The sequence below is a fragment of the Sus scrofa genome, chromosome 6, assembly GCF_000003025.6.
Source record: "Sus scrofa isolate TJ Tabasco breed Duroc chromosome 6, Sscrofa11.1, whole genome shotgun sequence".
In the NCBI taxonomy this organism is placed as follows: domain Eukaryota; kingdom Metazoa; phylum Chordata; class Mammalia; order Artiodactyla; family Suidae; genus Sus; species Sus scrofa.
In genome coordinates, this window is record NC_010448.4 from 91,814,749 (window position 1) to 91,831,105 (window position 16,357).

Consider the following 16,357-nt stretch of genomic DNA (forward strand, 5'->3'; position numbering starts at 1 on the left):
ATGTAACTGACCAGCTTTCCCAACACCACTTGCTAAAGAGATCATCTTTTCTCCCCTGTATAGTCCTGCCTCCTTTGTTGTACATTAATTGCCAGTAGGTATGTGGGTTTGTTTCTGGGCTCTCTATTCTGTTCCATTTATCTAAACGTTTGTTTCTGTGCCCATACCATGTTGTTCTGATTACTATAGTTCCGCAGTATTTGACATCAGATCTTTTTTTTTTTTTTTTTTTTTTTTTTTTTTTTGGCTGCACTTGTGGCATAAAGAAGTTCCTAGGTCAGGGATAGAATCCAAGCCACAGCTGTGGCAATGCCGGATCCTTAACCCACTGCACCAGGCCAGAGACTGAACCTGTGCCACCGCCTCAGAGACAATGCTGGATCCTTAACCTGCTGTGCCATAGTGGGAAATCTGATATCAGATCTTTAAATCATGCTATTTGGGGGCTGGAAGAAACCATTAAAACCACCAAGGTTTATTGTCTTTCTCCCAAGGTTTTTCATCTAGCTCATGGGAGAGCTATTGTCATACCTCCTGAAACAGGGCTCTTTCAACTATACCACTAGATTTCAAACTTTAGTGGGAAAGGGACAATGAAGTCATTTTTTCAAATAAAATCTTACATGGAATTCTTAGATATAAAAATAGATAAAAGTTGGAGTTCCCGTCGTGGTGCAGCAGAAACAAATCCAACTAGGAACCATGAAGTTGCGGGTTCGATTCCTGGCCTCACTCAGTGGATTGAGGATCTGGCGCTGCCATGAGCTGTGGTGTAGGTCGCAGATGTGGCTTGGATCTGGCGTTGCTGTGGCTGTGGTATAGGCTGGTAGCAACAGCTTTGATTAGATCCCTAGCCTGGGAACGTCCATATGCCAAGGGTGCGGCCCTAGAAGGACAAAAGACAAAAAAAAGATAACAGTTGATTTTATCTATATGAAGCAGATCTAAAGCGTCACCACACTGGTCTTCTTTGGTGAGTTTCCTAAGGCAGCTTCATGTAATTAAGTTTGAAACCACTAGACCAGGCTGGATAGTATTTTTCTAACACTATTTCTTTTCTTTTTTTGGGGGGGTCTTTTTAGGGCCTCACCCACCGCATATGGAGGTTCCCAGGTAAATTGGAGCTGTAACCGCCAGCCCACGCCAGAGCCATGGCAAAACCAGATCCAAGCCGTGTCTGTGACCTACACCACAGCTCATGGCAACACCGGATCTTAACCCACTGAATGAGGCCTGGGCTAGAACCTGAAACCTCATGGTTCCTAGTCGGATTCATTTCCACTGCACCATGACAGGAAGGCCTCCAACACTGTTTTTTTTTCTTTTTTTGTCTTTTTTAGCTATTTCTTGGGCCGCTCCCGTGGCATATGGAGGTTCCCAGGCTAGGGGTTGAATCGGAGCTGCAGCCACCAGCCTACGCCAGAGCCACAGCAACGCGGAATCCGAGCCGCGTCTGTGACCTACACCACAACTCACGGCAACACCGATCGTTAACCCACCGAGCAAGGGCAGGGACCGAACCCTCAACCTCATGGTTCCTAGTCGGATTCGTTAACCACTGCGCCATGACGGGAACTCCAACAACACTGTTTCTATTGTTAACTTGCTAAGCATTTATAGGTATAGCCCCATAAAAACTTAAATTACCAAAGACTCATCAAGCACTTCAGAAAAGGTTCTATGAAAACACTTTGCCCAGCAAGTAGCTGTAGTAAAGCCTGAAGATTACACACCATAGAAGCTGGCATTCTACTCTAAGCTTTATCACAAACTCTACATTCCCCAAGAGTATCAAATCTGGCTGGCTCATACCTCAGTTCCCACACAGGTAAAATGGAGATCTCCATGGATAATACTAGATAATTTTAGGGCACTCATATGGACTATACCAAATGTGCCATGTAATTCATTTCAAGCAAGAAATAGCTCCATTATTCATCATTCTCCCTTCCGTAGTCTATTATTAATCAAATCATAAGAATTTAAACCACAGACTCGGCTCAGATCTAGCGTTACTGTGGCTGCAGCGTAGGTCAGCAGATGTAGCTCCGATTCGATCCCTAGCCTGGGAACCTCCATGTGCCACGGGAGCAGCCCTCAAAAGACAAAAAAAAAAAAAAAAAAAAAAAAAAAAAATTTTAATAAAATTCCCTTCTAGTGTATAAATGCACAATAACAGTTTCAGTGTTATAAGTAGACCTAACTAGATGACATTTATTCAGCAAATATTTATTCAACACCTACAATGGGCACATATTTATTTATTTTATTTATTTTTTTATTTATTTATTTTTTTTGTTGTTGTTGCTATTTCTTGGGGGGCTCCCGCGGCATATGGAGGTTCCCAGGCTAGGGGTTGAATCGGAGCTGCAGCCACCGGCCTACGCCAGAGCCACAGCAACGCGGGATCCGAGCTGCGTCTGCAACCTACACCACAGCTCACGGCAACGCCGGATCGTTAACCCACTGAGCAAGGGCAGGGACCGAACCCGCAACCTCATGGTTCCTAGTCGGATTCGTTAACCACTGCGCCACGACGGGAACTCCTTTTCTTTTCTTTTTTTTTTTTTTTCCAATGGGCACATATTTATACCTTAACTATATAATCCTATGTGGGGATCTTGACTTCTTAATAGAACTGAACATTCTATGCCTCCAAAAATGTATGAACATAACTGTATATGAGTCTAGTAATTAATAAAGGAGACAGCATGTAAGAGTGCAGTAGTTGAAGTTAAAAGTCTTACTTTAGGAGTTCCCACTGTGGCACAGCAGAAACAAATCCAACTAGTAACCATGACGTGGTGGGTTTGATCCCTGGTCTTGCTCCGTGGGTTAAGGATCTGGCCTTGCCATGACCTGTGATGTAGGTGGCAGACGTGGCTCAGATCCTACATTGCTGTGGCTGTGGCATAGGCCAGCAGCTACAGCTCAGATTGGACCCCTAGCCTGGGAACCTTCATATGCATGGGTGCGACCCTAAAAAGCAAAAACAAACAAACAAAAGTCTTCCTTTAGTCTTTAACAGGCTATATATGCACCTTTGGTATACTCGGATACATAAGAGAAATATTTAACCCTCTATTAACCAGTCTTAGTATCCTTGTAAGTGAAATGGGATTAATACTCATGGTGTAATAAGAAGCATTAAATAAGGTCCCAAATATAGGTATCTAGAATGGCACTGAAGTTTAAATTAAATTTTGTAATTGAAGCATAGCTGACTTATTAGTTTCAGGTGTACAAGATGGGGATTCAATATTTTTATAGATCATACTCCATTTAAAGTTATTATAAAATAATACCTGTATTTTCCTGTACTGTAAATATCCTGTTACTCATTTATTTTATACACAGTAGTTTGTATCTTGTAATCCCATATCCTTATCTTTCCCCTCCCCCTTTCCCTCTGTTGGTTTGTTCTCTGTATCTGTGAATCTTTTCCCTCCCCCACTAGTTTGTTCTTTATATCTGTGAATCTGTTTCTGTTTTGTTATGTATATTTGTTTTATTTTTTAGATTCTAATTAAAAATGATAATGGAGTATTTGTCTTTCTCTGTCTGACTCACTTCACTAAGCATTAGTACCCTCTGGGTCCATTCACACTATTACAAATGGCACAATTTCATTCTTTTTTTATAGCTAATATTCCAATGTGTGTGTGTGTATCTCACATCTTTTTTATCCATTCATCTATTGATAATTCTAATTATTTTAAATTGAAATAGCTACATATGACTAGTGGCTACCATACTGGACCGGGTCAATTTAGAAAAAAGCCTAGCAGATAAAAGATGATAGATGTTGGTTTATTTCTATTTTTCCTATCAAGTATTAGTATTGCACTCTTTACTAGTAGATAAGTTTTCAACTAAAAAGCATAACAAAGAATCTCCCATAGAGACTAACTTGTAACTGTTAAATTGCTTCTTAATAGCAGCATAAAAACAAGTGATTTACTTAATTATATGTGGCATACACTGTGCTAACAGCTTTGCATGACCACCTCATTTAATTTTTATAGTAACTCTTTTGAAGTAAGTACCATTATTTTATAAATAGGGAAATTAAGCTTAGAATTTGTCCAAAGACACATAGCTAGCAAGTCAGTGGGCAAAGATTTAAATTAGGCAGTGTAATTCTTGACACTATGTTTAACCACAAAGCTAAACTGCATGCATCTTAAAGAACCCATTTACATAAGACTGGCAAATAGCACAGCACACAGCAAGTTGAAAATCGAATAATTTGAGCTACAGACACAAAGTTATACATGGTAACCAGCTGACTCAAAATAAATTTCATGTGCTAACTAGTGTGACCATATAAATGTACCAAATCTGGTAACTCTGTACTTAGTAGGAAGACAGAAGAACTACCATCACCTTTCTCCCCATAATAAAATGACTAAAATATGAATGGTCTATTTTGATAGGAGGATAGGGAAGCACAGATTGGACCTAGAGCACAAGGCAGAGGTAACCACTGTTTACTACAGCCCCATGTCACTGTCTACATGGGATATTTATTTGTTAAAACATCAAACATTTCTGCTAAGAGATTAACTGGATTCACTACATTTGCATGAAGCACACTGCCACTTTTATCTCAATTCTAAAAGGAGCTTAACTCACTTAATGTCTGTAGCATTTGTAACAAAGTGTTTACTGTGCCCAAAGCTGGAATTCTTATTCCAGTTCTGCCTTACACGTCAGAGGAATATTTTACAAGGCGAGCCACAGCATACTCTTTACTGAATACCAGGGGAACTTTTAAGTGGCAGCAAAGGTCATATCTGACCCATTTTCCTCTCCAACAGAGGAGTGAACAAAAAAAGCCACTGACATTTTACCTAGGTCAAAAAATGTAAATTTTGTCTTCTCCTATCAATCCAACATGTTTCTAGCTTCTCTTCAAACTTCATAATCCTTCATACTGCAAAACCGCCTTGGTCAAGCTAGCACTGAGAAAAGAAATTCTATTTATGGAGAAAGTTCTCAAACCATTATTATTAGGCACTAGAAAATAAACTGCTTTAAAGATCTATAATAAGTAAAAAACAAATAAAAACTCTTTCAATTTCTGTCATAACTCAGCTTAAACAAGTGCAGTTGAAATTAAAACCGTAATAAAAACACAAATAGCACTTAAGCTCTAGAAACACTACTAGAAAACCAATGAGCTGTCAAAACGGAACAGACAAGTAATTATGGCACCATTAGTGTAGCTTCCGCCTGACCTGGAGCTAATACCTTTGCTACTTTATGCTTTTCATTCCATACCACTGAAAGAGAATTAACTACTATATATCTCAGTGGAATAGTGAGTAGATTAAATTATTAAGCAAAATGCTTTGGGCAAAAGTCATATGAATGTTAAATATTATGATTTACAAGCATTCATTTACCTAGCACTCCTGTGGGGTTAGGATGTTATCTAGATTTCATAGATGAGTAAACAGGCACTGAGGGAAAGGTAATATGGTAAGGCTCCATTTACTCAGTCCCTGTGGGAAGGGAACAATACATACCTTTAGCAATCATATGAACTTTCCTGGCACATCCTACACAATTCAATCCTTTTCTTCCCCTTTCTTCCTTTTTTCATTCAATCTTTAACTTACGTTGCATCTATTAACATGCTATGACTGTAGTTCCCATCGTGGCGCAGTGGAAAAGAATCCAACTAGGAACCATGAGGTTGTGGATCTGATCCCTGGCCTCTCTCAGTGGGTTAAGGGTCCGGCGTTGCCGTGAGCTGTGGTGTAGGTCGCAGACGTAACTTGGATCCTGTATTGCTGCGGCTGTGGCGCAGACCAGCAGCTGTAGCTCCGATTAGACCCCTAGTCTGGGAACCTCCATATGCTGTGGGTACGGCCCTAAAAAATGACAAAAAAGACAAAAAAACAAACAAACAAAAAATATGCTATTACAGTTCTAAGATAACAACAAGACCAGAATAAGTGAGGAAGAACAATTCTGTGTGCTTTGACAAGAACACTCATAGAAAGATACAGTTAATCTCAAAATGAAATTTGTATGATTATTTTCAAGGCTTCATCTCCACTACCATGTAAGGACCTTCAACCACAGGAATTAAGAAATATGGCTTGCTATGAAAACAGTGAGAAAAAATTTTAAAGGCCATCACAGGGCCTTCATGTTGGTATATTCCATCCAAATTCTTTGGGAATGTATATTCACTCTCTGGGCTTTCATTAGCAACAACTCAGAAAGAAAAAAAATAAATCCAAAGAGACTGAAGAATGAAAAAGTAGCAATGGGAAGGGCTCAGAAGTCCAAAGAAATGCAAAAATACCACTCATGTGTAACAGGAGTAGAAAAGCAGCTGATTTTTCTGCTCCTAAGGCTGCCTGCTATATTGCTTACCCGACTCCGAAGACAGTCAGCCAGGTTTCGACGAGTGAAATTAGCTGCTGCTGTGGGAGACAATTCATAACCTGGTACAAGAGATAAATAATCATATTTAAAGTGAAGCAGAAGGACTATCAGTATCCAAGTCATTCCACTACTCCTATTCTTAGAGCCTACCACCCTTTGGACACCAGGATGAGGAGCACAACTGTACTTCTAGTCAACATTTTGTAACAGCTAGTTAGTACTGACAGTAATTCCTCGCCATAAAACAGAACCAAGGTAACTATTCTATGGTGAGATCAAATTCATAGCCTTGCTTAAGCTATTCATTCATCCACAAACTGTGGTTTCCTCTGTAGAAGGAAAGAGGTATAAATATATACAGGTGTTGAAAAAAAAGAAAGGTCTTGAGAGGACAATTTTTTTAGTTTATTAAAAAAAAAAGATTGGGAAAAGAGAGGCTAGAAATCAGAATAGCCTCAGAATCACACTTTATAAGGTTTTCTTTTTTTTAAAAAAAAGCAATTTTATTAAGTGTAATACAATTTTCAAAAAGAATACAATTTTCAAGCCACAGGGGAAAAAATGTTCCTATCACTATCTACAATATTTTAAAAATAGAGTATCTTGAGCATAAAACCTCTAAATAAAGTTGTAATGTCAACGAAAGTACAACCCAGACCAGTGGCATCAGGGGTGCATTAACAAGGCACTCACTTTGAAACTTAACACCTGTAAAATGGGGCTAGTGTCAAAAGTCACAAGAATGACCCACAATTCAGCAGACCCACACAGAAAATGTCGGCTTGGAAAGGGAGTATGTAATTATTTCCTACAATGTTCTAAACTAAACTTCCCTAAAAAGCAAAAAAAAAAAAAAAAATACTGTATAGGTTACATACACAAAACTATACTTGACAGGTAATTTAAGAGTGGTTTTTTTCGGGGGAGGGGGGTGTCTTTTTTAGGGCCACACCCATGGCATATGGAGGCTCCCAGGCTAGGGGTCTAATCGGAGCTACAGCTGCCGGCCTACACCACAGCCACAGCAATACAGGATCCAAGCCTCATCTGCAACCTACACCACAGCTCACAGCAATGCCAGATCCTTAATCCACTGAGTGAGGCCAGGGATCAAACCCACAACTTCATGGTTCCTAGTCAGATTCGTTTCCACTGCGCCATGACGGGAACTTCAATTTAAGGGGTTTAAAGGGCAATTTTAAGCACATGCAATTTTTGTGGTACGTACTGACTTTAGACCCTAACAGCTATGTAACAGACAATTTTTTTACTCCTCCTCCCTTTCCTGGGACAGGACAATGAAGCATTGCTCTACTGACTGTACTTCAGAAACATTGGGGAGTTCCCGTCGTGGCGCAGTGGTTAACGAATCCGACTAGGAACCATGAGGTTGCGGGTTCGATCCCTGGCCTTGCTCAGTGGGTTAAGGTTCCGGCGTTGCAGTGAGCTGTGGTGTAGGTCGCAGACATGGCTCGGATTCCGCGTTGCTGTGGCTCTGGCGTAGGCTGGTGTCAACAGCTCCGATTAGACCCCTAGCCTGGGAACCTCCATATGCCGCAGGAGCGGCCCAACAAATGGCAAAAAGACAAAAAAAAAAAAAAAAAAAAAAAAAAAAAAAAAAAAAAGAAACATTGGCTTCATTCACCTGCCATGTAGGGAAAAAGTAGAACCACTAAAAAATAATTATTGAAATATTTTAAATTTGCTTAAACCTAAGTACCATGTACTTTAGTTTCCTGCATGGCAGGAACTAAGTCTTATTTGTCTTTCAATTCTCTGTGGTACTAGGCAGAGTAATTAACAGAGATGAGGCCCTCAAAATAATTTACAGAATTGAATGCATGAAGCTAAATTTGCTGTCTAGAAAACTATATGAATGTATCAAATCTAGTCATTTTACACATACAACTATATTCAAATTAAACTCCTTTACAGTGCCACATTATACCGGTGCTGTGTACAACAGTGTTATTACACTATGAAGTAAGCAACAGGAAGGAAAGTTCTTTCTGCTACAGTGTCACTATAAATTTCCCTGGATCAGAGGGCCATTAGCAAGTATTATTTCACAGGCAGGCTTTTCCAGTAGATATAAGTTCATTAGCCCCAGATGGAGCTCACAAAATACCTAATTATCTCCCTAAAACAAGAACCTGCCAGAGAGGCAAGGCAGAACCCTTTTATGACACAGTAAATATCCTATAATTACACAGAGTTTAAAGTTTACAAAGCATTTTCATAAGCATTATTCATTAATATTATTATAATAATGCCATTTGAGAAATAAGGGAAATAAAGGCCCAGAAAGGATAAGTGACTTATCATATTAAAAAAATAGTAAAACCAAGTTTAACTTAGGTCTCTTAGCTCTGAGATTTCAGATATACTTTAGCTCCTATCACATTCTCTAACACTTAAAAGTCTGATATTAACATGCCCATTTTTCAAGATAGTGTTAGTTTTATCGCCCAGGTATCAGTGTTTTAACAATTCTCTTTTCTGCTCTGTGATTTTTGTAAATCTTTAGGATAAGAGGATCTAGATAAGGCTTTAAAGATAGGAAGACTCAAAGAAAAATATGACCACACTGGTCTGCTCATGTAGAGACCTGCCAGTAAGAGAATATTCTTTTTCTTTCTTTTTTTTCTTTTCTTTTTTTTTTTTTGCTTTCTAGGGCCACTCTGGCGGCATATGGAGGTTCCCAGGCTAGGGGTCAAATCAGAGCTATAGCCACAAGCCTACACAACAGCCACAGCAACAGTGGATCCTTAACCCATTGAGCAAGGCCAGGGATTGAACCTACATCCTCTTAGATGCTAGTCAGATTCATTTCCACTGAGCCAAGAAGGGAATTCCTATTCTTTTTGTTTTGTTTTTTGTTTGTTTGTTTTTTGTCTTTTCAGCGCTGCACCCAGGGCATATGCCGTATGAAAGTTCCCAGACTAGGGGTCCAATCAGAGCTACAGCTGATGGCCTACACCACAGCATCACCAGATCCGAACCATGTCTGCAACCTACACCACAGCTCACAGCAACAGCAGATCCTTAACCCCCTGAGAGGGGCCAAGGATCAAACCTACATCTTTATGGATACCAGTAGGGTTCACTACCGCTGAGCTACAACAGGAACTCCCAAGAATATTCTTTCAGTACAAATTTAAAGACAAACTCACCAAAGCTACATTCTAAGTATTACCCACCATTTCGCATCTTATAAAGCTGCACATTTTTCTGAATATATTCTGCAAACTGTACAGTGTCTCCAGCCTCTCCAACACACAGAAGTAAGATTTTTTCACTCATCTTAAACATCTTGTCATGATCTGCTCAAAGAAGAAAACACAGTGTTAGAAATTGCCTTATCTGAAATTTATTGTTATTATATAGGTAACCAGGAGAGGTTTATCAATTACTATATCAAATAACTTTATGAATCAGTTTTTAGGAGATTTTAACGGGCAACTGTATCAATTACTCTCTCACTCTCCATGTTAAAACCATCTACATATTTTATTAATATCAATTTCAGTTGGAAAATACATGTAAAAGCTGATAATTGAAAACACCCATAAAAAACATTAAAGCACTTGAAATGCAAGGAATAGGACAAAGAAACTGGAGGAATCCAAGCCAATGGCCATTACTTTAGGCTCATAATTACAAACCCTGAAACGTCTCTATAAATACACATGTTAGGTATTATATATACACACATACAAGAGTATATGAAAAGGACCGGTGCTACTGCAACGGAACCATCTCAAGAAAGACCAAAAAAACCAACTGAGAATATAAGTAACCAACTCCATTTCTAAAGCAAAGAGAAAATTAAAATGAGTGCCAAAGCAAAAATTCTAACAAATATTGTAACACTAAGCTATTTTAAAATACCTCAAAAATACCAATAACTCTAATCTTATCTAGCTGAACCAGATTCATTCAGATTAAATAGATAAATAAATATTCAGATAGCAATCAGTGCCCCAAGAAGAAAACTCAATATTCAGTTTACAGCTTCAGAAAAAGGCTAAATCTCCCTATCTTACTTTCACTTTCCATTTTTCAAATAGTGCTGAATAATCTTCCCTGGGAGACATATTTCCTGTTTGAAAGCTTCTAAAATGTTAAAATCTCTTTAACGGGATTTAAAAAACAAAATGCTACAGTCAAATACTTTACAAGTGTTGAGGGTTGTAGATACCAGTAATATGGTTTCTTAGACTTTGGGGGGGAGGGAAAAAAACCACTTAAAATGTGTCTATAGATAGTATAAAATTCCTGGAAACTCCTAAATAAACACACTTTTATTTGTTACAGGCTACAGGAGATTTAAAGACTGTTAATTTGCAAACCTGTTTATGAAAGAAAAAAATTCACTTATAGATATATTATCTATGCAGAGAAAAAGAACCAGAAGAGTATTATATACCATTGGCATCTGAGTTCTTGCCGGTGGCAAAAGTATGGGCAATTTTTATTTCCTTCATTTTGCTTATGAGTATTTCCTAAAAGGTCTATACCTAATATGCATCATCTTTATAAGAAAACATTACTTGATAAGTTTGCTTCATTATCATAATGAGAAAAAAAGCTGTTCTAATTTGGTGGGGGAGCTTATTTACAAAGAATTTATATTACACTTAAAAGAAATGCTAAATTTTGAGACAGTAAACCATTCAATTTGGAAATGAACTTAACTCAAGGCCAAAAGTATTTTTTAAACATCTATTGTGTGTCCAGTGACTGGTGAAGGGGAATATAAAAACAAAAATGATAGATGCTAATGGCTCCGAGTTGTTCAGGAAACAGCCCACGTAGCTCTAGGCAATTTCCAATCCCTGAAAAAGAACTTACAAGATCCATATGTAATACATACGAACAACAAAATAAACATCAGTGTACAATACTTTGCAAAGCCAAAGAGACTGAAACCAATAGACCTTAGTTATAATGTTGGTTCAGCACTATGAATCTGGGCCAATTATGTGCCCAAATTATGTTTCCAAGTGTATAAAATGGTAATATTACATGTATTAACTCTATGCAGGTCAGGAGACAAGAAAAATGAAATGTGGCATATAACCAAATTGAAGATGTGTGCTATTTTAATAAATACCTGGGAAATACCTCCTCTATAGTATCAAAATATCTTACAAAAAATTGATTGGAGATATCACTCTCATTTTATACCTGGAGAAAATGAATCTCAAAAAGCTATTCATTTTCAGGAGTTCCTGTCGTGGTTCAGCAGAAACGAATCTGACTAGGAACCATGAGGTTGCGGGTTTGATCCCTGGCCTCGCTCAAGGGGTTAAGGATCTGGCACTGCCATGAGCTGTGGGGTAGATCACAGACATGGCTCGGATCTGGTGTTGCTACAGCTGCAGCATAGGCTGGCAGCTACTGCTCTGAATAGACCCCTAGCCTGGGAACCTCCATATGTTGCGGGTGTAGCCCTGAAAAGACAAAAGACCAAAAAAAAGTTATTCTTTTGCGGAGCTCCTGTTGTGGCGCAGCAGAAATGAATCTGACTAGGAACCACGAGGTTGCGGGTTAGATTCCTGGCCTCGCTCAGTGGGTTAAGGATCTGGTGTTGCCATGAGCTGTGGTGTAGGTCAAAGACTGCTTGGATCTGGTGTTGCTGTGGCTCTGGTGTAGGCTGGCAGCTGTAGCTCCAATCTGACCCTAGCCTGGGAACCTCCATATTTTCAGCATTCTTGCCCACCAGACAAAGTTACTTCATGAAATGAAAGAAGGAAAAAGTCCTCAGACAATTCCAAAGCTTCTATCATAAACATTTTTATATCAGAAAAGACTACAGGGAAGATGAGAGAGAGCTGAGTGCAATTATTTCAAACCATTCTTTTCTTTTCTTTTTTCTTTTTTTTTTTTTTTTTGTCTTTTTGCTATTTCTTTGGGCCGCTCCCGCGGCATATGGAGGTTTCCAGGCTAGGGATCTAATCGGACCTGTAGCCACCGGCCTACGCCAGAGCCACAGCAACACAGGATCTGAGCCGCGTCTGCAACCTACACCACAGCTCACGGCAACGCTGGATCGTTAACCTACTAAGCAAGGGCAGGGACCGAACCCGCAACCTCATGGTTCCTAGTCGGATTCGTTAACCACTGCGCCACGACGGGAACTCTGAACCATTCTTTTCAATAACTCAAATCTATCATTCTATACCACAGTGATTTCTTTTCTCTGACTACCTTAAGGATTTACTCTTAAAACCATTCACACAAAAACTAACCTGGAGTTCCCGTCAAGGCTCAGCAGAAACGAATCTAACTAGCATCCATGAGGACGCAGGTTCCATCCCTGGCCTCGCTCAGTTGGTTAAGGATCTGGTGTTGCCATGAGTTGTAGTGCAGGCCAGTGGCTGCAGCTTGGATTGGATCCCTAGCCTGGGAACCTCCGTTTTTTAGGGCTGAGTGCGGCCCTAAAAAAAATAAAAAATAAAAATAACCTAATACTAGTGATACTTCTTTTATTATACAAAATCATTTTAACCCAAAAAAGTATTAGGTCCTTGTTTTCTTAACGCCTTAGATTCCTTTATGGATTATACCCAACACACTGCAAACCCTATAACACCTAGAACTACTGTGTATGTAAGTGGGCTTAAAATACATTTTATTTTTTGAATTGATTTCATACACATTATTGTGATGAAACAGAACACCTATGCTGACTTGGTTATTGCTCTATCTAGACACTAGTTCATGCTAAACTTACCTGTATGTCAAAGGCCTCAGTCTTCAAAGTAATGGATAGATTTACCCTCAAAAAAATAAACTGACTCCTTTGGAAAACTCGGTTTACAAATAAAACTTCTACAAATTAATCATGGACTTTCATAAAGAAATTTGACTTGAGGAACAATCCATACCATAGATGTTTAACAACTTAATTTTTCATTCCTTAAGCCCCAAATGAATTGGCATTTGCCCTCGAAGCCTTCCAGTTTCTACAACTAGAATCTCTTCCTCCTCTGGATTACCTAAAAACAATCTCTGCTTCCTCAGCACTACCCAAGAAGTTTGAAGTTTGATTGTATCTTTTATATGCAGCATCACTTTCTTCTTTTCCTTTTTTTCTTTTTTTTTTTTTTGCTTTTTAGGGCTGCACCAGAGGCATACGGAGGTTTTCAGGCTAGGGGTCTAATCAGAGCTGTAGCCACAGGCCTACACCACAGCCACAGCCACACCAGATCTGAGCCACATCTGCGACCTACACCACAGCTCATGGCAACACTGGATCCTTAACCCACTGAGCAAGGGCAGAGATCAAACCCACAACCTCATGGTTCCTCATCAGCTTTGTTTCCACTGAGCCAGAACGGGAACTCCAGGATCACTTTCTAGCTTGTTAAATTATTTGTACATATATCTGAATCCTTTATTAAACTGAAACGTCCAGATTAGGGCCACATCTTACTCTTCTTTGCATTCCTTCAGCACCTAGCACTGTAATGAACATACAGGTGCCCAAAACCTATCTGTCAAAAGAACATCAAATCATCTGCAAAGAGTAACAATTTTTCAACATCAGTAATGTTTATGAAAACCTACTCTTGGATTCTGCAGATCAACAACCAAAAATCTTTTAAACATTGTTAAAATACTAACTAGGGAGACAGTATAGTATAGCACTTATGGCAAAAGATAGGGAGTCAAACTGCACAAGTTAATCTGGGTTCTGCCACTTGCAGCCTTACGCAAGGTTCTCAACGTTTTTGCCTGTAAAGTGTACTCTGTAAAGTGGCAATGTAATAGTGCCCATCTCAAAGGGTTAATGAATTAATATAAGTTGCTTAAAATTATACATACCTAAGTGCTTGGTATGTTTATTACTAAGTATTTGTTACGGTGCTAAACATTTGCACAAAACTTCTTCACTCAATCCTTGCAACAAGATTTTGAGGCTGTTATTACTAACTTGATTTAGCAGATGAGGAAATCTGGGCACTGCAAAATAACTTGCACAAAGTCATAAAGCAAGTAAGTGACAGGGCTCCAGTTTTCTAAGTCCTCTAACTACTTAAATAGAAGGAAAACGTGGCAGCCAATGCCCTGGAAAAGAAGGATCAGCGCTAAGACAGGGGAAGATATAGTCAGTCAATGGAAACTGCCAGATTTCTAGCCCCATAGTCTCTTTCACTCTCCCTGGGAGCACCTGCTGCTGCCATCAAACTGACCTCATCAATTGCGATAAGAGGAAATTTATCAGAGATTGGGGGTCTAGGGATCCTGGAGCTGGCTGGCGCTTACACACTTAAAAACTATTTTCCATTAAGCAACTCTCGCCTACCAAGCATTCAGCAAAAGCCAGAGCAAGTACTGACTCAGAAGCCCTGGGAAGAACGAAAGTCAAGGCCCTAAACTTGTCTGCCTGTCTCTTAATTCTAAAATTAAGTAAGCGCAGACCAAGGCAGGCGGGGTTTCACCTCCCAGACCTTTCTGGTACTCACCCCAAACCCCTTCACCCCCACCCCTACCCCGACTCCTCCCCCGCTGCCTCTAAATCCAGGCCCAGCAGGGCCTCCCCTGCTTCCTCTCACCGTCCTTCATCTGGACAATATTGCTAGCTGCCACCTGGTCGGAAGCGACAAGGACATAGTCGGGACCCTGGATGCCAATGAGATACTCCATAGTGACAGGAGGCCCGGGCCTGCAGGTTCGACAGAGCGCGGGACTGGCCGACTTCTCGGCCTCACCGGTGAGACAGCACCGCCGAGCGAAGCTCCGCGCGACGCAGGCCGCGCGACCTTCCCGGCAGCCGGCGCTCCTAGATGACGTTCAACTGTCGCGAGAGGTTGGAAGGTGGGCGTGGCGATTGGTGGCTTAAAGTCTGTTATCGCTTTGTGACTATACGTCGTGTCTTGAAATCTGGACTGCATAGGCCAATTACCTTCGGTAATGCCTCGTTTCTTTATTTATAACAGAATTTAAAACTCGCTTGGGAAGCCAAATATAATGGAAGAATAAAAGTAATTTAAAAAAATAAATAAAAATAAAACTCACTTGGGGAGGAAATCACGCACCGTATGTAAAGTGTACATGTGTGTGCCAAAAGGCATACGTCCCTAGATGGCCGTTTCCATTCTCTCCTCGGTAAATCCCAGGAACCCCTTCCCTGCAAACTAGATTAGACTGGAAAAAGAGCCTTTGAAAGGAGCCCTGGTTACATGCTTCATAAAGGTAAAATGTGGCTGTATTAAAGATCTAAGCATGAAAACTAAAATCATGAAAGGTCTATTTATAGACGTTCCAACCCCAAATTATATGTAGTTATTTCTGGTAACAGTGATTTGAGGGAAGCACTTTCACTTTCTATTTTATACACATCTGTTATTTGAGTGTTTCTCAAGGCTCACATATCACTCATTTTTTAATAGGAGAAGGCACAGCCATCCCTTTATATCTTGCAGGCATTGCGGGGGATGGGGGGGGGACTGAAATATTCCATGATCAGTTTCTGACATTGGAATAGTTTCACAGTTGAGTCTCCATGCTAGCCTTACTAACCTCCTCAGAAATGGAAAACTGGTTGCAATTGTATCTACAAAAACAGCTATACAATTCACTTGCTTCTGCAGAAATGGGTGGTCCTTACTCTCTTAGGAATGTTTCTTCCAGCTCTCTGCCCATGAAGGAACACAGAGCTTGAGTTTGGGACAGCCCATCTATCATGGGATGGATGCCAGGGGCAAATGAGGTCATTAAGTCAACCATCCCACTATGAACACAGATACATCCATCATCCTAGAAAGCTCCTTTTCTTAAACACTACTGGGGAAGAAGTCTCTCAAGCCTCTCTCTGTTTCTCTCTCTTTGTCATTGTGTGTGTTTGTGTTTTTCAGTTGCAAAAATTACATAGTTACATTTTATATACATGCATACACAAGTAATACAGAAGTGAAGTTAAATATCTCTCCTCCCACCAGAGGTA

General features: G+C 39.9%; 1 protein-coding gene across 1 annotated transcript in view; it reads right to left on the bottom strand.

Moving 5' to 3' along the window:
• The window catches only part of PSMB2 (proteasome subunit beta 2), a 37,888-nt gene extending 22,694 nt beyond the window's left edge, over nt 1–15,194 (bottom strand). The window contains exons 1-3 of the mRNA XM_021095920.1: nt 14,967–15,194; nt 9,603–9,725; nt 6,391–6,461 (exon numbers count right to left, since the gene is read on the bottom strand). Coding sequence (XP_020951579.1) covers nt 6,391–6,461; nt 9,603–9,725; nt 14,967–15,057 — 285 coding nt within the window. The 5' untranslated portion in view covers nt 15,058–15,194. The remainder of the gene's footprint in view (nt 1–6,390; nt 6,462–9,602; nt 9,726–14,966) is intronic.